Genomic DNA, 26,097 nt, shown 5'->3' on the forward strand with positions numbered 1-26,097 from the left:
AAGCTCAGTGCTTTGAGCACTTGGTCATCATGCTGGGTTTGAGCATGCCCCATCTTTTCGGGGGCCTCCCCCTCGGACTTCCATTGGCCTGGCCCGCCGGAAAGTTTTACCTCATCGTGCTTCATGCCCCAAGTTGGGCGCAAGAATGTCGGGGGTTTTTAGCCTCCTGTGCTCTCCTGTCCTGCAGGAGAGACGGGATAGCACACCCCATGCAGACGGTCCAGGAAGAGGATAAGAGGGCTGACAGACTGCCACCCAGCCCCCCTTTCATCAGAGGACACACAGACAGTCCGGGAGCCAGTCAGCGCTAAGACTCGTTTAATGGCGGCAATGAGCTGTTCTTTTAAAGGGGCTGGAGGGCGGCAGAAGGGGAGGGGTACGTGCACCTACGTAGGGGCTGGGATTTGATGCCTGAGCTGTCCATCAGGGTGGAGCTCCGAGGGACCTCCCTAAGGGGCAGCCTACATCTACGTGGACCGCCTCTGGGTTCACCACCAGGCGCCATCTTGGCTACACATAGGCCCAAGGCTGGGAGGCAGGGCCAGCTAGAACTGCCTCTTAATGATGCAAGGCATCCGGGCGAGCGTGCCCCACAATGCAAGATATCTAACTCCTTGATATAATAATGCATACACTTCAAAATGATTACACTATCATTACATCTAGGGCTTTTTGCAACTACAAGGTGGTGGTTATGGAAAGCATGACCCCCCAGTATCAACGTCTAGAAAGCAGCCACCACCATCTATGTGTCTTCTTTTTTTGCGTTTTTTCTTCATTTTTCTTAATCAACTCTGCTGTTGTTGCTGCCTTTTAGCAAAACTGGTAAAAACAAAATTGTAATCATTGAACACAGCACTCTGGCAATCAAGACGTTTGAAGCCTTCAATCTTCTGAGGAGAAGAAAGCACGGTGCGACATTTAGAACTCTGATTAACAAATAAGGTGGTCACAAATTTTCCTGGCTTGAAGACTTCCACAACTTTCCTGATCAGGTCATCATAGGAGGGCTGACTTAAGTTTGTTTCAAAGCTAACATAAGAAAACTCTGGTTCTGGAGTGATGTGAATAGTCCAATAAGTTCCATCTGATTTCATTCCATTCATTGAATACCCACAAGGATTGAACAGTGTGGCATCAATGACAGAACCTGGTATCAGGTCACGAATTCCACTCTCACGAGTGACATCCTTTGCAGTAACACTATCTTTCTTGTAGAACTGGTCCATAACTGCTGGGTCAAGCTCATTCATCAAAATTTCCAGGGTTTGATCTGGCTGGCTGATTACCAGACTCTCTGGGAAATCCAAAGTATACAAGTACCAACAGTCAGAATTCATCCGTCCCATACAATATGCTGCTCCATTTGGGAAAATTGCATTAAGAAACTCTATTTCTTCCTGGAAATTCCGGTGTGGGTATTCTTGGTGAGACGGCTTCATGAAATTCTTACGAGAATAAAAGAAGCTTTGAATTGAGTCAAACCCACTGTAATCCCTAGCAAGCTTCAACAGGGGAACCAGTGCTTTCAGCAAGAGGGTGGTACCACATGTCTTCAAAATGAAACGTCTCTTGGAGACAAACATGCTACTCTCACTGAGTACATAAGCTTCCTGCTTGTCAGTTTTTGTCACACTGATGATTGAACATTGCACATCCTTCAAAAGTACATCCCATTCTGATCTAGGGATAGTGCAAAGATCCCCAGATCCTTGGTTTGCGTCGGGCTGCTGCCGGGAGAACCAAACCTCCAGCAGCTTCTCGGTCCCTTCGAAAAAAGGTGCAGCTTCCATCACTGTGAGACTAGCGAACAACCAACAACCACAGAAAATCAACTAAAGTCAATCTCTTCTCCCGCTGCCGCTGCGGATTGTTCCAGCTGTTAGTAAAGTTCAGGTTCCTTTTTTTGTGTGTGTGCTATAATTTTATATTAACTTTTTAAAATAAAAAGCATTAATAAAAATTTCCCGGCTTGTGTGTGTGTAAGCGAAAGTTGAATGCGAGTTTGTTGGAAATAGAGGCAGATACAGTTCAGTCTCTTGTAGTCCGCTGCTTCCCCGTTAGAGAGAGTAGAGCGAGCGCTAGCTAATGTCGCCGGCCATACTGTGTCAGCAGCAGATGGTTCTTGTAATCATCTTTTTCTCCGACTCTAGGTCCTTATAAATATCCCCAGGCGAGGCTCTCTGTAAGTGATTTATTTACAAGGGCTATCACTTCTTGCAGCTGTGCTGGTCTGAGCAAAAGGCTGACTATGGCTTACACCAAACTCAGCCTCGCTATCTATTTTAGATGAGACTAAGGTGATTCATTGCCTCTCTGGTTTCAACTCCTGCTGAGCTAACTGATATTAAAATATTTTTTAATGGACAACCATTAAGACAGCAAGTTTTGTGATAGAGAAAACCACCACTGTCCACCACTGAGTGATTGCAGGAAATGCTCACCCTGAGCGCCTCACAGTAGGAACACACCCAGTTTCCCAGCCACCAAGGGAATGACGAAAAGGAAGAGAGGCCATGTGCAATGGGGCTGCTTCCTTTAAGCCTGTTCTTCCTCCCTCCCTCCCTCCCTCCCACCCTCCCTCCTTCCCTTCCTTCCTTCCTTCCTTCCTCCCTCCCTCCTTCCCTTCCTTCCTTCCTTCCTTCCTTCCTTCCTTCCTTCCTTCCTTCCTCCTTCCTTCTTTCCTTCCGTCCTTCCTCCTTCCTTCCTCCTTCCTTCCCTCCCTCCCTCCCTCCCTCCCTCCCTTCCTTCCTTTTTTTCTTTCTTTCTTTGTTCTTGCGTTCCGCTTTCTTTCTTTCTTTCTTTTTTCCTTCCTTTCTTTTCTTCTAGTCCTGGGGCTTGAACTCAGAGCCTGGGCACTGTCCCTGAGCTTTTTGTTCAAGATTTGCACTCTATCACTTGAGCCACAGATCTTCTTCTAGCTTCTTGGTGGTTTCTTGGAGATAAGAGCCTCATAGACTTTCCTGCCTGGGCTGGCTTTGAACCACAATCCTCAGATCTTAGCCTCCGGAGTAACTAGGATTACAGGCATGAGTTGCTGGCACCCAGTAAACACATTCATTTTCTCCCAGAACTCAGGCCCCTGGCCATTTGCATTCCATTTCTTCTTGGGAGGTGGGTAGAGGACGGGCACTGGTGGGCAACAGCAGACGTCATGGTGGAGGCCTGAAGGGGAAGCAATTTAGGAGAAGGGTGTGGAGGTAGTGGCTGAGCTCAGGCCCTGGGTTGGATCTCACTACAAAGTGGAGTGAGCAGACCTTCCAGGCAGGGCTCATGTTAAAGTATGTGGGAGGCAGGTGACCACTGTGGAGAGACTGCAGAGGGAAGGAGGCTTAGCCCAGTCCTGCTATGCTCCCGCCATTGTGATGTGAACAGGCATCGCCCCTCACCTAAGGAATCACATACTGGGCCGCCACGTGCAGTCTGCTTCTGGGAGCAGCAGCCCCAGCCTACAGCCCTGAGGCTACAGAGAGGCCAGTGCCCCCTGAAAGTCCCCAGTGACCCCCAGTACAGGGCCAAGGGGCAGGAATAGGGCAGGTCCCTCACAGTGTGATTTATATTTTGTTTGTGCCAGTACTAGGACTTGAACTCAGAGCCCAGGCACAGTCCCTTAGCTTTTGCACTCAAGGCTGGGGCTGTACCATTTGAGCCACAGCTCTAATTGTGGCATTCTAGTGGCTAATTGGAAATAAAAGTCTCACAGACTTTCCTGTATGAGCTGGCTTTGAACCATGATCCTCAGATCTCAACCTCTCGAGTAGGTGTGACAGGTGTGAGCCACTGGACATTTTGACATGTCCCAGCCTGAAGGGCTGGCTTCCTCTTTCTGGACTGTGCACCCAAGTCTACATGTCTGATGTCAGTGGTCTTGATGTCCCAAATAGTTCCAGTTCCTTGGGGGCAGCTGTAAAGCAAGGCCTTGACATGCTTTTTGGCCTGGAGACTCAAATGACAAAAATAACTCATGGTAGCAGCAGTGATTTCTACATCCTGTGGACTAGAAATGAGTAGATGGAGAAGAGAGGAAATCGGGAACCAGTGAAACATGAGAGAGAGAAAGACAGACAGATGACAGAGACAGAGAGAGATAGAGACAGAGAAGTGGGGGGGGGTGGACGGGAGATTTTTGTTCCCCAAGAAACCAAGGCTTTTTCTTAGGCAGGGCCTCTTCTTGCCAGAAACCTGGTCCTGTGGTGCTCAGAACTAACGAGGCGGGAAACATCTTTGAAGACCATCTTCCCCAATCACTTCAGTACATGGAGAGGAGACTGAGTCCTTTGTCCAAACCCGTCCTATGGCAGAGCAGGACTGGGTTTGGGGCTCAGTGCTGCTGGCCAGGGATCAGGGCTCTCTCCTGTTCCCTGGGGAGGAAGGGTTGGGAGGGAGGGGTCCACGGGGTGGGCTGGCAACCATGAGTGCTTTGTGGCGTACTCATCCGTAGCTGTTTTAGAGACATTAAAACTCCAGCAAGAGCCCGGCACCGGTGGCTCATGCCTGTAATCCTAACTACTCAGGAGTCTGAGATCAGAGGACCAAACCAGGTTGCTCTTCTTAAGTGATGACAGCCATAACTCCTCCAGAGCCCTCCAAAACCCAGGATTGGAATAAGGATCTACCAAGGCTATTGTGTGTGTGTGTGTGTGTGTGTGTGTGTGTGTGTGTGTGTGTGTGTGTGTGTGCCGGTTCTGGGGCTTGAACGCGGGGCCTGGGCATTGTCCCTGAGCCTCTTTATGTTCGAAGCTGGTGCTCTACCACTTGAGCCACTTGCAGCTTTTTCTGGTTATGTGGCACTGAGGAATCGAACCCAGGGCTTTCATGCATGCTAAGGCAAGCACTCTACCACTCTCCCAGCTCCCAGCCCTGAGCATTTTTTTTCCTCTCAAAGCTAGCACTCTAGTTGAGCAGTCAAAGCTTCTGCAGCTCCTCTTCCAACTTTTTGGTAGAGATAAAAGTCTCTTGGACTTTTCCCGGTTGGCTTTGAACCTCAATCCTCAGATCTAAGCCACTTGTGTAGCCAGGATTACAGGCAGGAGTTAACTACACATACCTCTGACCCCCTGCTCTATCCATTTCTTCATTTGCTGTGTTGGGGCAAGTGCCTGGGCTTGATGTGTGGACCTTAAAATTCTTATTCTAGTTAGGGGAACGGGCCGGAAAGAGAACACATCAGTCGAAGAGGGAAGTAGAGGGACATGAACTAGCAGATTCCTCCCGGAATCGCTGGTGCTCTAACGTTTGCAGACATTCTCAAAGGAAAGGAAATGACGGCAGTTTTCACTCCCAGGCATGCTCCCAGCTGAAATAGATGCTTCTGGGTGCTGACTCGGGCCAGTGGCATTTCCTGCCCAACCACAGCAGTAAGTGTTCTTTTAGGGATCTGCTCTCCAAATTTTATCCCTTAGCAGAGAAGCTCCAGGTCCAGCCAGCCATGGTGCCCAAAGGCCCCGAGAATACTCAGGAGGCCACAGAGCAGATCATGTCTGGAGAGAGAGGAGAGGACGAAGGTTGAGAGGAGAGTGACTTATGGCTTTCTGGAAAAAATATACAAGGACTAGAATGGCACCCAGATTTCCAGGAGATTGCCCTTTCCAGGATTAGTCTGGAGAGGCAGAGAGGTATGGTGAGAAGATGAGCTTTTGGAAAAACACATGTTCAAGACCAGGCTCTGCCACTTACTGTCTGAGGACTTGAGGATTTTTTTTTTTTGTACCAGTTCTGGGGTTGAACTCAAGGCCTGGGCCTTATCCCTGGGCTTTTTTTCCCCCTCAAGGCTGGCTACTACTCCACTACTACTCTACTACTCCAGCCATACCTCCACTTCCAAGTGTAGATCCAGGCCCGGAAGCCCTCCCTCCTTGGGATGTGTCAGAACAGGGGCTTTGAATAGTTTTGGGCCACGGATAGCCTCCATGCATGGGGAGACTGGCTCGCTTGTTCTTCTCCACCGATTCACACATCACACTGGAGTTAGCTTCTTTTAGAATGGCATTTGAACAGCGATACTTTGGAAGTGCTCCCCTATGGCTCTGACATATCTGGGTCTAGGGTTGGGAATGGCCCATCGTGGGCTCGGTGCAATCAAAGGAGTAAGGGGAGCTGCCCCGGGGCATTGGCTGGAGAAAGCCCTGGGCATCTTGATCTTTGGGGTGGCCAATTCACATGATCACAAGTCAGGGGCAGATGAACAGCTGCAGAACTTCTTCCTTTCCACTCCTGAGGCCTGTGGTTGCCTGCCAGGAACATCTTGGAGAAGTAGGTTTGTTCAACACTTTGGGTGGTCTGGGCTTGTACCATAAACTGTTTCTTGATGAAGAAAAAGAAAAGAAGGAAGGAAGACAGGCAGGCAGGCAAGCATGAAGAAAAGTAGAAAGGAAGGAAGGAAGAAAACAAGAAAATTAGGAAGGAGGGAGAGAAAAAGGGAAGGAAGCCAGTTTAGTCCTGATGGCTCAAGCCTATAATCCTAGCTATTTGGGAGGCTGAGAATGAGAGGATTGCTGTTGGAGGACAGCTGAGGCAGAAAAGTTTGGGAGACCTCTTCTCAACCAAAAACTGGGTGCAGTCGAGCTGGCTTGCCATCCCAAATTCTGTAGGAGATTGAGATTAGAGGATTTCAATTCCAGGCCAGGCCAAACAGAAAAGTCTTTAACGTTCCATTCCACGGAAGGAAACTGGACACAGTGGCCACACCCGTGGTGCCAGCGACAGTGGGAAGCCTAAATCAGGCGAATTGTGGCTCAGGTGCATGCCTGAGGGGGGAGAGAGACCCTATTCTAAAAATAACCAACCCAAAGCAGAAAGCCGGGGGCTGGTGGCTCATACCTGTAATCCTAGCTACTGAAGAGGCTGAGATAATGAGGATCAAGGTTCAAAGCCAGCCTGGGCAGGAAAGGCCATGAGATTCTGATCTCTGTTTAAACACCAAAAAGCCAGAAGTGGAGCTGAGGCTCAAGTGGTAGAGTGTTAGCCTTGAATACAAAAGCTCAGGAACAATGCCCAGACCCTGAGTTCAAGCCCCAGGACTGGTACATGTACACACACACACACACACACACACACACACACACACACACACACGAAGCCCATTGTCTGGGATCTGGGAAATAAGCAAGACAAAGTATTTTATCTTGAAAGACAAAAAAATGAAACAAAGCAAAACAAAGCAAAAAACCCTGGGAAAATGGAAAATGAATCCTCTAGGCACCAAAAGTGACTGCAGAGGAAATTTATCACCAGGATGGCTGGACATGTGTCTTGAAGTGACTGTGTGACAGAGTCCATCCTTTGTGGGGGTGACAACTCCAACATTGATGACCCAAGTTCAGTGAGAAGACTAACCATGAAATCTCTGAGGCCAATTGATCAAAACAGTCTGACAGCAAGAATGACTGAATACACATCCACAGCAAGAGAATGACTAAATCTACCAGGTGTCAGAACAAAGGAAAGCACTTACCGTAAGGTGAATTTGAGCCAAAGGCCAGCCCACTTTTCCACCATAAATACCTAGGATATGAGCGCATTCAGGGTGCCTGTTACCACACAAGCCTGCGATCATCTGTTCTTTCTTGGTCCCTACCTCTTGATATGTCCTCAAATTCTTTTTTTTTTTTTTGCTAAGGGTGTCACAAGTCCAGTAGGTCTCCTTCCTTTTGGAGATCTTCTGCCTGGAACTTCAAAGGTCTGGGTAACAGCTCTTTGGTGACTCTGTTGGGATGAACACCCATCATTTTCTGTAACAAACAAAATCACCAAAACCACAATTGTGGCTAAAGGAAAATGAGTGTAGCTCCATTCTACCCCTCCCACCCCCCATTCAAAACTAGAAGTTGAGCTCAAAGTAAAAAGAATTGGCCAAGGTTATTTCAAGAAAACTAAGATCCTAGTCAGGTGTTAATGGTTCACACCTGTAATTCTAGCTACTCAAGAGGCTGAGATCTGAGGATCACAGTTCAAAGCCAGATGGGGCAGGAAAGTCCATAAGATTCTTATCTCTAATGAACCTCCAGAAAACCAGAAGCGGTGCTGTGGCTCAAAGTGGTAGAGTGCTAGCCTTGAGCATAAGAGCTCAGGGACAACACCCAGGCCCTGAGTTCAAGCTCCACGACCAACAGAAAAAAGAAAGAAGAGATAAATAAAGCAAGACCCTGTCAGGTTCCAGCCCCATCTCCAGAGCTGACCGCCTAACTTGTAGCGTCTTCTTTGAAATACTAAGAAAGGAACCCTAGTTTAAAAGGCAGAAGAAACACCATATGAAGGACTTGCCTCTCCCCTCTTGGCCCAAACTTGTTACCTATCCAAAGATGAACTATGAAGCATTGACCGCCACCCTATTGTCTCAGGTGCAGATGGACGCCAGGCAAAACCCCAGCTATGGGCTGACGTGCTTGACATGCAGGCCAGACACTCAAATGCAAAGCTGGCCAGCCGCATTCCACCGTGGGCCTAACCTCCGCAGCCCTAAGAGCCTGGAGAACCTGTCCCCTTGCTCAGACCCCACAAAAGCCCAGCTCTAACCCCAGCTCCCTGCACACCCTCCATTCCCCTAGCTGTGCCTTAACAAACACCCTTGCCTGCTGACAATTGCCATGTCCTCTTTCCTTTCTCCTTCATTTTCCTAACACCATAGACTGAACTCTAACTTTCCCTCTTCCTTCTAGTACTTTTTTCTTTCTTTCTTTCTTTTTTTTTTTTGGCCAGTCCTGGGGCTTGGACTCAGGGCCTGAGCACTGTCCCTGGCTTCTTTTTGCTCAAGGCTAGCACTCTGCCACTTGAGCCACAGCGCTACTTCTGGCAGTTTTCTATATATGTGGTGCTGGGGAATCGAATCCAGGGCTTCATGTATTCGAGGCAAGCACCCTTGCCACTAGGCCATATTCCCAGCCCCTAGTACTTTTTTCTTAAGGGCTTTAATGTTTAGTTCCTGGGCCTGCACTTGGAGCCTCAACCTTGCTTTGGCTTGCTTGCTCATGGTTGGCGCTCTATGCCTTGGTAATGCCTCCAGCCTGTTTCATTTATTTATAATTGGATCTTCAGTCTCTCAGACCTTTTTCTGCCCAGGTCTGCTTCTAATCTAGATCCTCTAAATCTCAGCCTGCTGCAAAGCTAGAATCACTGGCTTGAACCTCCAGCAGTAGGCTGAGACTTGTCTCTAAAGTAAACAGAATGGACACAGACAATAACCTTTATCTTCCCCAGCCCAGAATGTGTGTTGTAAAGAAAGAGCCATTGTACCAGAGACCAGGAAATGGGACTGGACCTGCAAATCCATGGTTTTAGCAGCTCAGCCCCAGGGAAAATGTTTACTTAACACCTTCCTCTTGAAAAAGCCTGCAATGGCTCAGAGCTTTTCTTCCTCCCCCGGGGGAGACTGACAGGGACCTGGTGGGAGTAGGCTATAACTCGGAGTACCGAGGCTCTCCACCCATACTGCATCCTATTAAGATAGCAGGTGTCTCGTTAAGAATCTTCCCTCCACCCACACAGAAATACCTCATCTTTTGCAATGGAAGCCATACTCCCAGGTTCTTTCTCCTCTGTTCTGATAGGCCTGCTTGGGGCTCAGAATGCCATAGATTCCCTGTGGCCCGGGCCTGGCTCATGAATGTTTCTATGACTATTCTGTGCCAGTCCACAGAGCTGTCAGAACAAATAGGTTGTGAGTGACAACTGGGGCCTGGTGCTGCTGGCTCACGCTTGGAATCAAGGTTAGTCCGGAAGTTCAAAGGCAGCCGGAACAGGAAAGTCCGTGAGACTCTTATCTCCAGTGAACCAGCAAAAAGTACCAGGAGTAGAGCTGTGGCTCACGGGGTAGAGCAACCAGCCTTGAGTGAACAAGCTAAATGTCAGTGCCAAGTTTGAGTCCCAGTGTTGGCACAAAACCAGAAAAACAAACAAGAACATCATACAAAAAGGGGCGAACAAAACCAAAAGAAGTGAGGATCATGGAACTGTGGGTAATAAAATTGCCTCTCTTTGGCTTGTGACAGACACTGAGAGCAGAAAAATGCAGCCTTGCCAGTCCTTTGGGAGGATGTGTGCCCCTGGTGGGGGCTAAGCTGGATCGGGTACAGCACCCTGTGAGACCAGGTCCTTAGGGACTTTGCACCTGCCCCTGGCCCAGCAGCGCACCAGGACCTCGGGGAAGCTGTGTGCCCGGAGCTGGCGCCAGCCAAGTGGGAGGTGAGGCCAGCCATGCCCCGTGTCCCCAGCAAAGTGGCTTTCCCTGAAAGCTACTGCAGATCAGAAAAAGCCCAGGCCAAGGAGGCCTGCTAAATCAAACCCGAGGAAACTTGTCCCAGGCTATGATCACCCCCTCCTCTGTCTGTCTGTCTGTCTGTCTGTCTGTCTGTCTGTCTGTCTGTCTCTTTCTCTCATGTAGAGTCCATGACGGGGACTCATATCAGTGAGTCTAGTCAAAGGATGAGACTTAGGCTACCGAGTGACAGTCACTCCAACTCCTCCAGGAAGCCTGCCTGGATGTCTCCCTTCGGATTGGGATGGATGGCTGCTTCCAGAATGCTCACACGGATGGGAAATGACTTTAAGAGCTTTCACCTCTCCCCCTGACAGCTGGATCTCCCAGCTGCCCTAGCTGCAGACCTCCGAATCGTCCCCCTCTCCTTCCCCCGCCCCCCCCCCACCCTGCAGCTGTGAAAGAGATAACCTGGGAATTGAGGGCCTGACTTTTTTTTTGTTGACTTGCCTGCTATAAACAGACACTTCCCCTAACTCAAGATAAGATTCCATCTCTGCACCAAGAGCCCCTTTCCCTGTTCCTATCCTCACTGCCAGGACAACAAACTACCCTAGGCCCCTGCCCTGCCCTCCATGTCTAATAACCAGAGACCTCGGTTATAAAGAGCTGACCATTGAAGAGCTGGCCATTGCCTCTCGGGTCTGGCTGGGAGACTTTTGTCTTCTCTCTCAAGTTTATATCTCTGAAATAAAAGTCTGTTGGTCTGTTGGGTTCGCTTTCGGCCCTTCCTTTATCCTGATACCCTCCTGTCTCAGTTTCCTTTCGTACCCAGTAGCAGTAGTAGGGCTGTAAGTTGAACTCAGGGCCTTGTCCTTGTAGGTAGGTGCTCTATCACTTGCGCTATGCTGTAGTTATTTTTCAGACAAGGTCTCCTACATTTAGCTTGGGCAGGCCTGGACTTTGGTCTCCCTACTTATGCCTCCCAGGTAGCCAGGCTTACAATTTTGAATCACCATACTTGGCTTATTGGTTGAGATGGGGATCTTGTTAACTTATTTTTGCTGCCCAGGCTGGATTTGAATCTCCCAATCTCTGCCTCCTGAGTAACTGAGATTACAGTCATGAGCCACCATGCCCTGTCTTGTGAGTTCTGTTTTTAACTTTGGTAAGTTATATGTTGACACTAGGAAGAACATAAAATAGGACCCGAGAACAGAGTGGCTAGATCTGGTAGCATTTTCAATGGTATTCTGGGGTGGGGTGGGGGTGGGGGGTGGAGGTGAAAGGGTAGGAGTGAAATCTGAGCAGGAACTTGCGTGGATGACAAGAAGGGCCAGGTGTGTTCCTGGGCCTATGGGAAGATCAAGATCAGCACAGCCAGGGCAGTTGCAAGCAGAGGGGGCAATAACTGAGGTCCAGAAGGTTCCAGGTGGGACCCCAATGTACCGTGCAGGAAGAAGGGGGGAGGATGGGGGAGATCAGGCTCAACTTGAAACTGAAATTTTCTCTTACCAGGTACCGGTGGTTCATGCTGGTGATCTAAGCTACTCGGGAGGCTGTGATCTGAGCATCGCAGTTCCAAGCCAGGCTGAGCAGGACAATTTGTGAGACTCGTATCTCCAATGAACTACCACAAAGTTAGAAGTGGCGCCAGTGGCTCAAGTGATAGAGTGCTAGCCCCAGGACCAGCACACACACACACACACACACACACACACACACACACACACACACACACACACACACATATTCTATCCTGGAAGAAGCACATAGTTGTCCTGAAGTTATACCCCTCTCCATTCAGTTGAGTGAGTCAAACCCATGCCATGCTACAAGCCCAAAGTTGGCTGTTTCCTCCCCTCTCGGCCTTGGTCTCAACCTTGTCTGGGAGACTCTGAGGATGGAGAAGAAGGCACCCTTAGGGCTGGCATGGGAAGGCAGGGGTCAGTTCTGGATTGCCTTCCCAGGAATCCAAGTGGGGAGTTCAAGTCTTGCCTGGGCAGTTTCCCTAGGATGGACTGGGGGTGAGTGGGAGGGGGGGGAGTTCTGCTGTTTGCTTAAAGAAACTAGAACCAGGTCAGGTCCTCTGTGGGGCAATTCCTTCCGGTCTTCCCATCTTCATCTCCCAGGCCACAACCCCCCATGCAATTGGTCTCCATCTCTCCTCTGCCCCTGGGGCAACCCCAGGGAACAGCGCCCTCTAGTGGTGTTCTGTGTTCCTGCCTAACTCCTGGGGACAGGAATTGGGTTCTTGTGCAAAACCAAGTCTATGATGCCCAGAGCCTTGCTGAACTACTACTGTGTGCCATGCACACCAGTATCTACAAAGTCCTGGCGATGTGAAAGTAGAAGCCACATCTGTCTAATTCACCTTTGAGACTCGCCACATAATATTGCCTGGTGTATACCAGATAGTTTGGATTTAACAAAAAAAATTTTTTTGCTTGTTGGTCCTGGGATTTGAACTCAAAGCCTTGCACTTTGCTAGGCTGATACTTTGCCACTTTGAGCCATATGCTCAGCCCTTTTGGATTTAGGTCATTTCTTTTAAAGATAATATCTTGGCAGTTTTGCCCACACAGGTCTGAAATCTCTATCCTCTTATCTATGCTTCCCATGGAGCTGGGATTACAGGTGTACACTACTTCACCCTGCTTGTTTGTTGAGGTGGTTCTTACTTTTTTTCTTGGCTGAATCTCAGAGATCCTCTGATATCTGCTTTTCAGGGAACCATCACATGCAGCATGATATTCTTTTTTTTCCCCCCTCCATTTTGTTTGTCTGTTTTTTTAGAACTGAGACCCCCAAACTCAAAGCTTTGTACTTGCCAGGAAAGTGCTCTTCCCTGAGCTAAATCTTCAACCCTTGGCTTTTTGTTTTTTCTTTTAATGAATGGTAGAGACAAAGAATGAATACTTTTCCATGTCTGGGCCTTAATGAAATCAATGTGGGCGCTGTTCTCTGTTACCACAGAACATTCCATGAACAGGAGTTAATGTATGTCTTTTTAATTAATGTCAGCTTCACAGGCAACTGTGTATAGTGCGAAGTTGGGGCATTCAGGAGTCAGACTGCCAGGGTTCAATGCTTGGCTCTGCCACTTGGGCATTTTACATCATCTCTCTGTGCCTTATAAAATCAGAAAACCCCATGGTGTTGTCATGAGGAAGCAAATAATTCACATGTGTAAAGCGCAGAAGTGATTGCCTTTCCTACATGGTGTGAGGCTTTGCTAGATGACTAGGAAACCTTAGAAAAACTCAAAGTGATATTCACCGACAGACTGGCTACTGAACGAGGTACATTATTAGTCCCTGCTCGTCTCTAGTTATGATCTTCACAGTATTGGTTACTGTGTGTAGTCAACTAAGGTCTGAAAATATCAAAAGGAAAGTTCCAAAGAGAGATAATTCATGAAGTTTAAATTCTATTTCATGGTGAGTAGTAAAATGAAATCTTGACCTTGCTTACTCTGTCCATCTGGGATACCAACCATTCCTTTGTTCAGAGTCTCCAGCCTACCTGGGCTACCCTCTCAATAGTGGCTTAGGAAAGGGCCTAGTGTACATAGGCTTTGGTGTTATCTGTGGTTCAGGAGATCTCATGTCTTAGAATATCTTTCTCAAGAATAAAGGGAGTGAGGGGCTGGGAATGTGGCTTAGCGGTAGAGCGCTTGCCTAGCATGCATGAAGCCCTGGGTTCGGTTCCTCAGTACCACACAAACAGAAAAAGCCAGAAGTGGCGCTGTGGCTCAGGTGGTAGAGCCCTAGCCTTGAGCTCAAGAGTTCAGGGACAGTGCCCAGACCCAGAGTTCAAGCCTTACAACCGACAAAAAAAAGGGGGGGGGGTGGTGGCTACTTTCAGTTGCCCACAACTAGAGAAATCGGAGGTGGTATTATCTTTTTAAGATAATACTATGAACTGGGTACTGGTGGCTCATACCTGTAATCCTAGCTACTTAAGAGCTGAGGATTCTGATTCAAAGCCAGTTTGGGCAGGAAAGTCTGTGTGACTCTTATCTCCCAATTACCCAGCAAAAAGCTGGAAGTAGAGCTGTAGCTCCAAGTGGTAGAGCACTAGCCTTGAGTAAAAAAGCTGAGGGATAGCACCCAGGCTGAGTTTTAGCCTTGGTATCAGCATAAATAAACAACAACAGGAGAGAGAGAGAGAGAGAGAGAGAGAGAGAGAGAGAGAGAGAGAGAGAGAGAATATTATCTATTGAGCACTTAATACTGTCCAGCACTAAGTGAAGCACTTTACATTTATAACCAGTTTTTTTTGCCTTTAGCTCTGTGAGGAAGGGCGTCATGTGATCCGTGGCTTTATGATGACCCCCGAGGCCCCTCACTTTGGGGCGTCAGAGCTACAGGCTCAAGGGCATTGTCCATGCTTGAGGTGAGTCACACTGGGACCTGAAGCACACCTGGGCGTGTGAGGTCATGCAGGGCGTGGGAACCCTGGGGAAGGCAGCGGAGTCCAAGGCTGCAGGAGAGAGGCCGAGAGGGCTGGCCGGAGCCCAGGACTGGGTGATAAGGAACCCTTTGTACTGAAACTTGAAGGGAGAGGGAGGGAGGGTGGGAGGGAAACGGTGGAGGCAGCTTTAGCAGCAGTAATCAATCAATGAGCCAATCAAACAACAACTAGGAAAGCAGGCATGCTTTCCTTGCAAAAACAGGACTTTTTCTTTTTGTGGTTGTTTTAATGCCAGTCCTGGGGTTTGAACTCAGGGTCTTGGCACATTGTCTTGAACATTATTTTCTTTCGCAAGGCTGGTGCTCTACCACTTGAGCCACAGCTCCACTTCAAGCTTTTGGGTGGTTCCTTGGAGGTAAGAGTCCCATGGAACTTGCCTGCCTGGGCTGGATTTCAGCAGTGATCTTCAGATCTCAGCCCCCTGAGTAAGCTAGGACTACAGGCGTGAGCCACCAGCGGCTGCCTGGCAAGTGTCACCATTGCCACTCCTTGTTTGTGACATGGGAGAGGGCCCAGAGGGGAACTTGGAAGTTGCGGTGGGGGGGGGGAGGGGGGGTTCCCTCAGCCTCTGAGCCCCTCCCCTGGCCAGCCATGAGGGGGAAGAGTGGTGGGGCACAGCCACAGAGACTCCTCAGCTTCGAGGTCAGTGCTCTGAGGCGCAGAACAGGGGATATGAATGGGAGGAAGGAGGTGAGGCCTCGCCTCTGATCGGCAGCCTTGGCGGCTTGAGCAGCGGGCTGGGGGGGGGACACAGGCCTTCAGTGTGGGAGCAAAAGCTCTGGAGTGGGGGGTGGGAGCGGGCCTTCAACTCGCTCAGCATCTGGGGGGCGGGGGGGTCTCACAGCGCTGTCCATGCTGATAAAGGGTCCCTCCCCCTCCCGGCTTGCTCTCAGATCTGCTAGGTTGCGATTTTAGTGGCTGTTTAGGCAGGTGACACTGCAACTCCTACCTGGCAGGAACAGCAGGCCCTTTTCCCTTCCCCTTCCTCTATCCCTCCTCTCCCTCCCTCTTTCCCTCTTCCTTTTCTTCCTCCCTTCCCATCCTTTCTTCCCTCTGCCTTCCTTTCCTCTCTCCTGCAGTCCCTCCCTCCTTCCCTCCCTCCCTCCCTCCCTCCCTCCCTCCCTCCCTCCCTCCCTCCCTCCCTCCCTCCCTCCCTTCCTCCCTTCCTTCCTTCCTTCCTTCCTTCCTTCCTTCCTTCCTTCCTTCCTTCCTTCCTTCCTCTTTCCCTTCTTTCCTTTTTCCTTTTGAATTCAGGGGTGATGATGGCGAGTGGGTAGCTGGACAGCCGACACGGTATGGGAAAGGGCAGTCTGGCCTGGAAACATACCCCACGCCAGGGAGCAGCCCTAGATCTGATCTCTGTCATTCAGGAAGAGAGAGAGGGAGACAGCGAGCGAGACATAGAGACAGAGACAGAAGGCAGCACACTAAAGATGACCCGGCAGGACCTGCTCAGTGAGGGGCTGGCACGTGGGTGCTTCGTGTGGGCCCTGGGCCCTCCTGAGAAAGCAGATCTGGGCGGGGGCGGGGGGGTGTATTCTCACACAGCCTCACTTGCTGTGCACCCCGAATGAATGCCACAGGGTTTTGTGAGGCCGGGAGGCTGTCCTAGGCACCGTGTCCTTTAAAGCTGGTCTTACCTAATGGGAGGTGCAACCCGGCTGGCTGACTCCCAAGAGACCCCATCTTACACTCTCTCCTCCTTCCACCCCTCTCCACCACCCCCCATCTGCACCCAGCCCCCCACTGACTGCTCAGGGGTGCTTCTCTTTCTTCTTCTTCTTCTTCTTCTTCTTCTTCTTCTTCTTCTTCTTCTTCTTCTTCTTCTTCTTCTTCTTCTTCTTCTTCTTCTTCTTTTTTTTCACTTTTTGCCAGACCTGGGGCTTAAACTTGGAATCTGGGCACTGTCCCTGAGCTCTGTTACTCAAGGCTAGTGCTCTACCACTTGAGCCACAGCACCACTTGTGGCTTTTGTTTGTTTGGTTGGTTGGTAGTTCATGGGAGACAAGAGTTTCATGGACTTTCCTATCTGGGCTGGCTTTGAACCAGGATCCTCAGATCTCAGCCTTCTGAGTAGCTAGGATAAAAAGTGTTGAACCACTAGTGCTGAGATTTTCCTTTCTTTTTGCTCTCTTAATTGTGATCCTTCCTATGGTGTCTGGAACAATAATAATCGATGTTCACAGTAAAAAAAAAATCAGAAAACCGAGATAAACAAAAAGCCCTATGATTCTCTTTCTCTCTCTCTCTGTGTCTCTCTGTCTCTCTCTGTCTCTCTCTGTGGGTGTCTAGGGATGGGCACGTGTGAATATTTGGTGAATATTTTTTCTGACCTTTTTTTCCTGTGCATATTTACATAGATAGCATTGCTTTTCTAAGCATGAGGCCCCATCCCAAGGCCTCGCACTGGGGGAAACCCAGTCAGTGACTCAGCCAGGCAGTGCCTCTAAATTAGGCAAGGAATGTCATCTCCCAATGAGGCTCTGGAGCTCCCAGGGCAGGGGATAATTCAGTCACCACAGGAATACCTGCTAGAGGTGGCTGTCCCTTTGTACTGAACTCAATGCTAAGAACAGCTGTCTCGGCCTCCCCAGCCTGGGGCTCAGGCCTGTAATCCTAGCTACTCAGGAGGTTGAGATCTAAGAAGCCTCAATTCCAAACTAAGCCTCTGGAAAGACAAACCTGCAAGACTCCAATCTCCAGTGAACCAGCAAAGAGCCAGGAAAGGAAGTATGGTCAAGTGGTAGAGTGCTCGCCTTGAACAAAAGAAGCCAAAGGAGAGCTAGAAGCCCTGCGCTCAAGCCCTCGAATGGGTACAAAACAACAACAAACAAATAAGGAAGTGGAGCTGTGCCTCAAAGTGGTAGAATGCTAGCCTTAAGCCAAAAAGCTCAGGGACAGTGCCCAGGCCCTGAGTTCAAGCCCACGGGCGGGGGGGGGGGGGGGGGCGGGGATTCAACTTTCTTGTCTTCCTCATCTGTGCTAACAAGAGCCACCTTGTCAGTCAGGCTTTGTTTCTGGGGTTCCCTGATTCAGAACCTCCCTGGTAACCTCATTAGAATAAACAGGCCCTGGGGTCCAGAAGTTTGAGTTCAAATCCCTGCCTGGCGTCCAAATGTCCTGGGAAAACTGGGCAAATGGCTTAGCTCGTTGGTGTCACAAAAGTCACCATCACAAATGTGGAATGAGAGCTCAGGAGACAATAGGGAAGATGGCCCGGTCTGTAGATCCTTCAATAAGCAGACTGGTTTCTGCTGCTACTATTCACTGACTCTCAGGGGTCACTTTGGATTTTTTTTTTTTTTTTGGCCAGTCCTGGGCCTTGTACTCAGGGCCTGAGCACTGTCCCTGGCTTCTTCCCACTCAAGGCTAGCACTCTGCCACTTGAGCCATAGTGCCGCTTCTGGCCGTTTTTTTCTGTATATGTGGTGCTGGGGAATCGAACCCAGGGCCTCGTGTATCCGAGGCAGGCACTCTTGCCACTAGGCCATATCCCCAGCCCCTCACTTTGGATTTTAAACACTTGTGTTTTGCTAGTTCTGGGACTTGAACTCAGGGCCTGGGTACTGTCCCTGAGTTTCTCTTGCTCAAGGCCAGCACTCTACCACTGAGCCACAGCGCCACTTCCTGCCATTTCTGTTTATGTGGTGCTGAGGAATGGAACCCAGGGCTTCATGCATGCTAGGCAAGCACTCTACTACCGAGCCACTTTCCCAGCCATAGATACTTCTCCCTGTGGTATTTAGGGGAGTAAAGGAATGCTCTCATTTCTCCATCCAGTTGGGTCTTATGGCAGGCAGGGGGAAAGGGAAGGATAGTTTCAGGCGTGTGGCTATGCGGGGATTTCATCCATGCAACAGTTTGCATGGCTGAGTCACTGGTCACTGGAGTACAGTAGCTATGGAAAGAGACTAACAGCCACTTGGCCTTACAACTCACAAACATACCCTGGCAGCTGTGGAGGTTGGAGTGTTAGTCCAGGGGCGGGGGAGGGGGTGGTGTCCATCATCTGTTTGTGCCACCATGGAGCGAAAAAAGTTTGAAAACTTCTCTTGGGCTGGGAATATGGCCTAGTGGTAGAGTGCTTGCCTAGCATTCATGAAGCCCTGGGTTCGATTCCTCAGCACCACATAAATAGAAACAGCTGGAAAGGGCACTGTGGCTCAAGAGGTAGAGTTCTAGACTTGAGCACAGAGAGGCTCAGGGACAGAGCCCAGGCCCTGAGTTCAAGCCCCAGGACTGGCAAAAAAGCCAACCGGAAAAACAAAACAAAACAAAACACAGGGCTGGGGATATGGCCTAGTGGCAAGAGAGCTTGCCTCGTATACATGAGGCCCTTGGTTCGATTCCCCAGCACCACATACACAGAAAACAGCCAGAAGTGGCGCTGTGGCTCAAGTGGCAGAGTGCTAGCCTTGAGCAAAAGGAAGCCAGGGACAGTGCTCAGGCCCTGAGTCCAAGGCCCAGGACTGGCCAAAAAACAAAAACAAAAACAAAAACAAAACACAAACCAACAAAAACAACAAGACACTTCTCTAGTATTTGGTGTGTGTGTTTCCTGAAAAATTTCACACCTCTCTCCTTTTATTTCATACTTGTTCTGAATTGTATATACATACATATATATATATATCTTCATATACACAAGTACATGCTTCTACATAATGTATGTATATACTTGTTCGGAATTGTTCACATTTGTGAATAGATGTCTAGACATACATACACATATATGGTACTATGTGTATAACGTTCATGATTTCCTTTCTGTGAATCAAGACAGTGAGACCATTAGCCATGCACCCCTAGGGCAGGCAGGGCCGTGTTGAGGAGCCAGGCTGGCCCTGGCCGGGGTTTTCGCTCTGGCCGTCATATTCCACCGCCATGCAGAATTCCACGCCGGCAGGTGGTGGGGACAGACTGCAGATGCCACCAGCCTGCTCCCTCCCTTCGCCCTCCCTCCTGGCCCTGGCTGGGAGCCCTTATTCCGGGTCATGTTTGTTCTGGCTAGCTCGGTGTTCTTTCTGTAGGTGGTGTGCTTTATGGAAACTGTTTTTCTGGGAATAGAGAGGTGAAGAGTAGAGACACTGTCCCCCCCCCCCCCCCAGGCCACAGAACTTTCAGCCTCAAGGTTAGGTATCCCACACCACCCCCACCCCCTTTCAGCGGGCTGCCTATCCCTCTTCCTCCTTGGTCCTGGCCACCCCTCCAGACCTTGAACAACCACATTGTTAAGGCTTAGATTGGAAAGTGCCCCCCACCAAGGGCTCATGTGAAGGAAAGCCTGGTCCCCAGATGGTGGCGCTATTGAGGGGGTGATTGAATCCTGATGCTGCGGCCTCCTTCAGAGGATCTATCCCAGATAAACGGCCTATTAGAGGGGGGGCAGGTTGGAGGAAGTGTCTTTAAAGGGGAGATCTTATTCCTCCCCTCTCTTCCTCTCCTCTCCCCTCCTCCCTCCCTTCCCCTCTCCTCCTCCTCCTCTTCCCTTCCTTCTCTTTCTCATCACCCTTCTCTTCTTCTCTCCCCCTCTCCTCTCCCTTCCTCTCCTCCTCTCCCCTTTTCTCCCCTCTCCCTTTCTTTCTTTTCCTCTCGTAGCCCCTTAGCACAGGCCCAGACACAGTGGTGCTGGCTGTCAGGACTGAAATTGTGAGCCCAAAGAAATCCCTCCTCCCTTCAATGATTTGTCTCGGGTATTTTGTCACAGCCACGGAAAGCGTGACCTCATCCCTACGCAGGACCGACTTCACCTGGCTTTTTGTGGTTGATCATTTCCCATGTTTGGGTTGCTCTTGTTGCTAACACAATCCATATGGTTGAACAATAATAACTTCCAGTCATTTGGGTGATGGTCTGGTGCTGAGTGCCCTATCTCCATAGGCATTATTCTATTAAATCCACACATCACCCCACCACGACTTATGGATGAAGAGGTGAGCAGGCACAAATGAGGACAATTATCTGTAATGACGAGGCTGCACTATGGGGCCAGAGGAATTACCTCATAAAAACCCGAGTGCTCCCAGTTAAAGGATGACAGGGTAATCACTTGTCCGGAACCTCTGGGAAACTGAGAAAAATCAGTCAAGCCGTGCTTTAACTCCGTACACCTTGTACCCCCTAGGCCCTGGTTCTTTGTCTATTTAACCCATAGCGCATGCGTATGTCCCGATCGTGGCTGAAGTGCTTGCTTCTCACGGCTTCCCTTGCTAGGTAAGAAATCTATAACGCGTTCTTTGTCACATTGTGTGTGTGGAGGGGGGTAATTAGCTGGACCTGAAATGGAAGCCCTGGAATTTGGGCTGGGGGCTGAAATTCAGCTTCAAAAATGACCTGATTCAATGCTTCCCCCCCCAAATGGAATTAAATCACACTTCATGACCTGCAGGAGCTCAGAAAGCTTAATGGCAGTCAGTTCTCAGGACCTTTCCTCTTCCTTCTGTACAGAATTCCAAGACCTCTGGATCCCAGAAACTGAGAGAAAAACGAGCAAGTCTGTAATGGCCCACGCTAGGTGTCTCATTGTCCCAACTCTGGTGGGTTACAGATTGCGGAGCCGGCTGGAAGCATCCCCAAATTCAAGGCCATGGTGCGAATATTCAGGGCCTAGATAGCTATTCAGGAGGCTGAGACCTGAGGTTCACGGTTCAAAGCCAGCCCTGGCAGGAAAGTCCATGAAGCCCTTAACTCGAATTCACCATCAAAAAGCTAGAAGTGAAAGTGTGATTTAAGTGGGTAGAGTATCTGCCTTGATTTAAAAAGTTGAGGGACAGTGCCTAGGCCCTGAGTTCAAGCCCCTCCTCCCCCCTCCCGAAAATGGAAGGGAAATCTCTCTTTTTTTCTTTGGAGCAAAAGGAGCTCAGCCCTACAAAAGACAAAGAGCCATGGAGAGGAAGAGAGAAAATGCTTCACATTCTTTTCTAGTGAGGTTGCAGGAGCAAAACAGCTTTGGTTAATTTCTCAGTTACCCTAGCCTGTCATTTAGTCAATAATTACCTGTTTTCCTTAGGAATTCTTTGCTCTCTGGAGAATAGAGAAAGCAGAGGCGGCACGTTATTACAACACAATACAAAACACAGCACCACAAAAGTGCTTTTCTGAAAAAAGTATGGAGAATCTCTTGGCTTCTGTGGTTTTTAGGATGGCTCTAGCATAGTCCTGTTTGGACGGAGATGTGTTCAAACTCACACAGAGACTGCTTGCTCTCATCCTCACTTTTTAAGATTGTGTTCCCTCCCTGTCTAAGGACAGGTAAGGCCAAGATCACACAGACAGGTAAAGCACAGATAAGTGTGACCTCACTCCAGTTCACACCCAACACCACACAAAGCAGTGGAGCTTGTGGTTCTGAGAGGCTGTGGTGTCAAGGCAGAGTTTGGATGTGGGCTCTATCATTGTTGAGCTCTGTGACTTCAAGTAAGTAAGTAGCTTCACTTCTCTGAGCCTCAGCTTGTTTTATAGTGTGTGTGTGTGTGTGTGCATATGTACCAGTACTGGCATTTGTGCTAGATTCACTCCTTTTAATTTTTTTTGGTCATTTGTGGGGCTTTGAACTCAGGGCCTGGGAGCTGTCCTTGAGATTTTTTTTTGCTCAAGGCTAGAGCTTTACCACTTTGAGCCATAGCTCCACTCCCAGTCTCCTGGTGCTTCCTTGGAGATAAAGAGTCTCACTGACTTTGCTGCCTGGATTGGCTTTGAACTGTGATCCTCAGCGCTCTCCCTCCTAAGCCGCTAGGTTACAGGTGTGAGCTCCCAGTGCTGGGCTTAGATTCGTTTTGTTTTTTTGTTATTTTTGCTTCAGGCTGGTGCTCTAGCACTTGAGCCACACCCTCTGCTTTTGACATTTTTGTAAGTTAATTGAAGATCACAATTTCTCCGGTTTGGCTGCTTCTGTTAGCTTTGCACCTCGACCTTCAGATTTCAGCTTGCTCAGTAGCTGGGGTTTATAGGCATGCGCGACCAGCACCTGGCCCTCCGCTTCTTTCTTTCTCAGATGGGAAAGCTAAAGTCAAGGATTCTGTGATGGTTAGATGTGAAGAGTCCCTCTACTCCATACATAGAACCATGCTATAGAATACAGAAACACAACATTTGACATGACAAGAGATACCACATTCAGAAAACCAGTATTAAGAGCGTGTGTAGGGCCCATGGAACATTCTGCAAGCTTCTGCAGGGCAGCACCTGTAGTAGGGGTGGGGGGGGGGAAGGTGCTGTGGAGCCTCGGGTCCATTAGCTTCCTCCTCGGCCTACCCCTTCCTATTCCTTGACTCATTTCCTAAAATAAACAAGCTGCACACAAACCCTGATCTGAGTCTGCCTTCTTTTCTGTTTTCTTTTTTAGGAGTCTTGTCTCAGATAGCTGGAAAGGAGGGGAAAATAAAGCAAAGGAAAGGAGAGCTAGCTGTACATGTGACACTCACAGACAGCTCAGCCAGGCCCCCAAATCAACGAAGATGGCTCAGAACTCAACATCAACATTGATGCAATGAGCGGAACTGACAACTGATACACACACACACACACACACACACACACACACACACACACACACACACACTTCTCAGCCTCCACAAGCGCTTCTCAGTCTCCTGTGGAACTCTCTCCAACTTAGATGACATTATAGACCCTAAAAGCAATTCTGAGCAAACACCCCAAAACAAAATAACAAACAATAACCTAAAAATAATTTCCTGTGTCCTAACAGACTAGAGACACTAAAATTTGGTATCTATAGCAAGAGAAACTCCTCTTCAAACACATGGAGATGGAACAACACAGTCTGGAATGATCCGTGGGTCATGGATGAAACCAGGAAATAAATGTAAACATTCCTAGACTCAAACAAAAAGACAGCTACAACTTGGCAGAGCCTACGGGACTCAAGGACAATGCTAAGAGGCCCAGACTGCCTACAGGACAAGATCAGAGATCTCAAATAACTAACTCAAGAATGTGACTCAAAACCCTAGAAAAACAGAAACAAGCGAAGTCCCAAAGCAGTAATATAAATATGCCCCCAAAGAAGTAATGTAAGTCAGGACACGAGCCAGGTGCTGGTGGCTCACGCCTATAATAATCCCAACGGCTCAGGAGGCTGAGATTTGAGGATCTCCATCCAAAGCCAGCCCAAGCAGGAATGTCCAGGAGACTCTTGTCTCCAATGCACTACTGAAAAAAGTCAGCTCAAGTGGTAGAATGCTAGCCTGGAGCAAAAATAAGCTCAGGAGAGCACCCAGGTCCTGAGTTCAAGCCCCAGAACTAGCAAGCAAGAAGGAAAAAGAAGAAAGGAAAGAAAAGAGACAAAAAGAAAAAAAAATCAAGACACACGCACACACGCATGCGCGTGTTGGTTCTGGTGGGAGATAAAGCCAGCTTCTGTCCAGCCTTTTGTTTCAATCATTTGTCTCCCTGACACTCACTGGGGGTAAGAAGCAATTGCTCCAGCCACAGGAAATGACAGTCACAGATTAATGACGGGAAAAGATAGCTGTCCTTTGGGTACTTGCTCACTGCTAAGACAGAAAGACTTATGGGAGAGTTTACCGAGTTCTCAGGGCCATCATTCCCCACGACCCCCCCCCCCCCCACCTGCACCATCTGCTTAGCTGCTCAGCCCACACCTGCCCACACCACACACGTCTAGTGTCTGCAGAGTGCTTGGTGCCCAGTGCAGAGGGGGGGAGGGGAGGAAGAGGAGACACATGTCAGCTAGCCCCCAAAGCAGAGACAGGCCGGCCATTGCTGTGGTGAGCACACATGTTCCTATGGAGGGCATGGAGCTTTGGTAAGAAGCTTACAATGTAATGGTTTGCCTTGGGGACCCTCATCCCCACCCCTACCAAAATAGCAGAACTGATTTTCTCTGGCAGTGGCTTCAAAGACCAAGCCGGGGAGCACAGAGGAAACCCTGAGGTATGGAAGCTGCCCGTGTCACAGGGAGCGTGGGGTTTTCCTTCCCCACTCAGGAGGTGTCCACACAGCAATGAAGGCGAGGAGGGGGGCTCCAGACATTGCTCCGTTTCTGCAGCTGGTGAGATAATCAGCCTTTGGCAAAGGCTCCAATCAAGGCCTTACTGGATGACCTTCCCCTGTCCCCGGCCCTTGCCAGCTGCCAAGTCTATCTAAACTGTAGATAAAAGCCGCCGGTCATAAGCAAAATGAGAGCTGAAAATATCCAAGGGTTGTCTCCAATTAGTTGCAGGGTGTGTGTGTGTGTGTGTGTGTGTGTGTGTGTGTGTGTGTGTGTGTGTGTGTGTGCTAAGAGAGCATCACTTTCAGCCTCTCACTTGTAATATCCACAGCAAGTTCTCTGGGGTCCCTGAGCTGCAGGGACTCTTGCAAGGAGTTCTTCCTCTTCAGGGTAATTCACAATCATTACTCTCCTGTGTTCCTTTTGCTGAGATAAACTATACACAGTGCTGGGCGTTGGTGGCTCATGACTATAATTCCAGCTGAGATCTGAGGATCACAGTTCATAGCTATCCCAGGCAGAAAAGTCCAGGAGACTCTTATCTCCAATTAACCAGCAAAAGGCCAGAAGTAGTGGTCTGACTCAAGTAGAAAGCCTTGCGCAAGCAACCCAAATGAGACCACAAGGCCCTGTGTTCAAGTCCCAGTATGAACACACACACACACACACACACACACACACACACACACACACACACACACTGTATATCACAAGGCCGGGGATGTAACTCATTGGTTGAGTGCTTGCCCGGCATGCACAAGGCACTGAGTTCTATCCCCAGCACCATAAGAAAGAAAATGCACAACCAAATCCTACCTCGGTGAACTGTGTTTTCTTTGCCATCCCCCATCACATAGTTCACCTGACTGGGTTGCTCCTCAGGGCCCCTCAATGACCTTCTCAGAGGAAGGAAATGGCAGAACCGGATGTGATTCCCAGACCAGGCCCTTAGCCTGGGCACACGCCCGGAAGGACTTCCCAAGTGAGGGCATTGGTCACCATGCCCTAGGGTACAGTCCACTGAGGGTAGAGTTGTGTGTGTGCAGTTGGTTGGATGACCTCAGACTCCTCAGTGCTTGGCGTCTGTCCTGAACTCATAACCATTTACTGGCCACCATGTTAGGCGTTCAGATTAAATTACACCCCCTCGCCAACTGTATGTTCCTAGAAGCTAGGACCACCATGTTCTACCCTCGCTGCAGGTGTTTAATGTTCAAAGCCTTCTGGATCCATTTTGGAATCCAGTGTAGACCTAGCACGTGCTGAGGGGCCGGTGTTGCAGAGCCTGGATTGTGGTTTCTGCCTTGCTACTACCCAGCCTGTCTTCCCCTCCTCTCTGGCCTCAGTTTCTCTCTGGGTATTCCAGGCCAAAACCTTGCTGACCAAGCCCGGAAGTAGAGTGAGGGGGACTGGCCCATTCCTCAGAGGTATGGCACCCTTGGGTGCCCACCCACAA

General features: G+C 49.4%; 1 protein-coding gene across 1 annotated transcript; it reads right to left on the reverse strand.

The window, feature by feature from the left end:
* Window positions 1–529: 529 nt before the first annotated feature.
* On the reverse strand, window positions 530–2,145 carry LOC125340940 (S-adenosylmethionine decarboxylase proenzyme-like). The gene has a single exon (XM_048332856.1). It carries the CDS (start codon window positions 1,791–1,793, stop codon window positions 789–791), a length of 1,005 nt encoding a protein of 334 aa, XP_048188813.1. The 5' UTR covers window positions 1,794–2,145; the 3' UTR covers window positions 530–788.
* Window positions 2,146–26,097: the final 23,952 nt, after the last annotated feature.

The sequence above is a fragment of the Perognathus longimembris genome, chromosome 23 (genome assembly GCF_023159225.1).
Source record: "Perognathus longimembris pacificus isolate PPM17 chromosome 23, ASM2315922v1, whole genome shotgun sequence".
In the NCBI taxonomy this organism is placed as follows: Eukaryota; Metazoa; Chordata; class Mammalia; order Rodentia; family Heteromyidae; genus Perognathus; species Perognathus longimembris.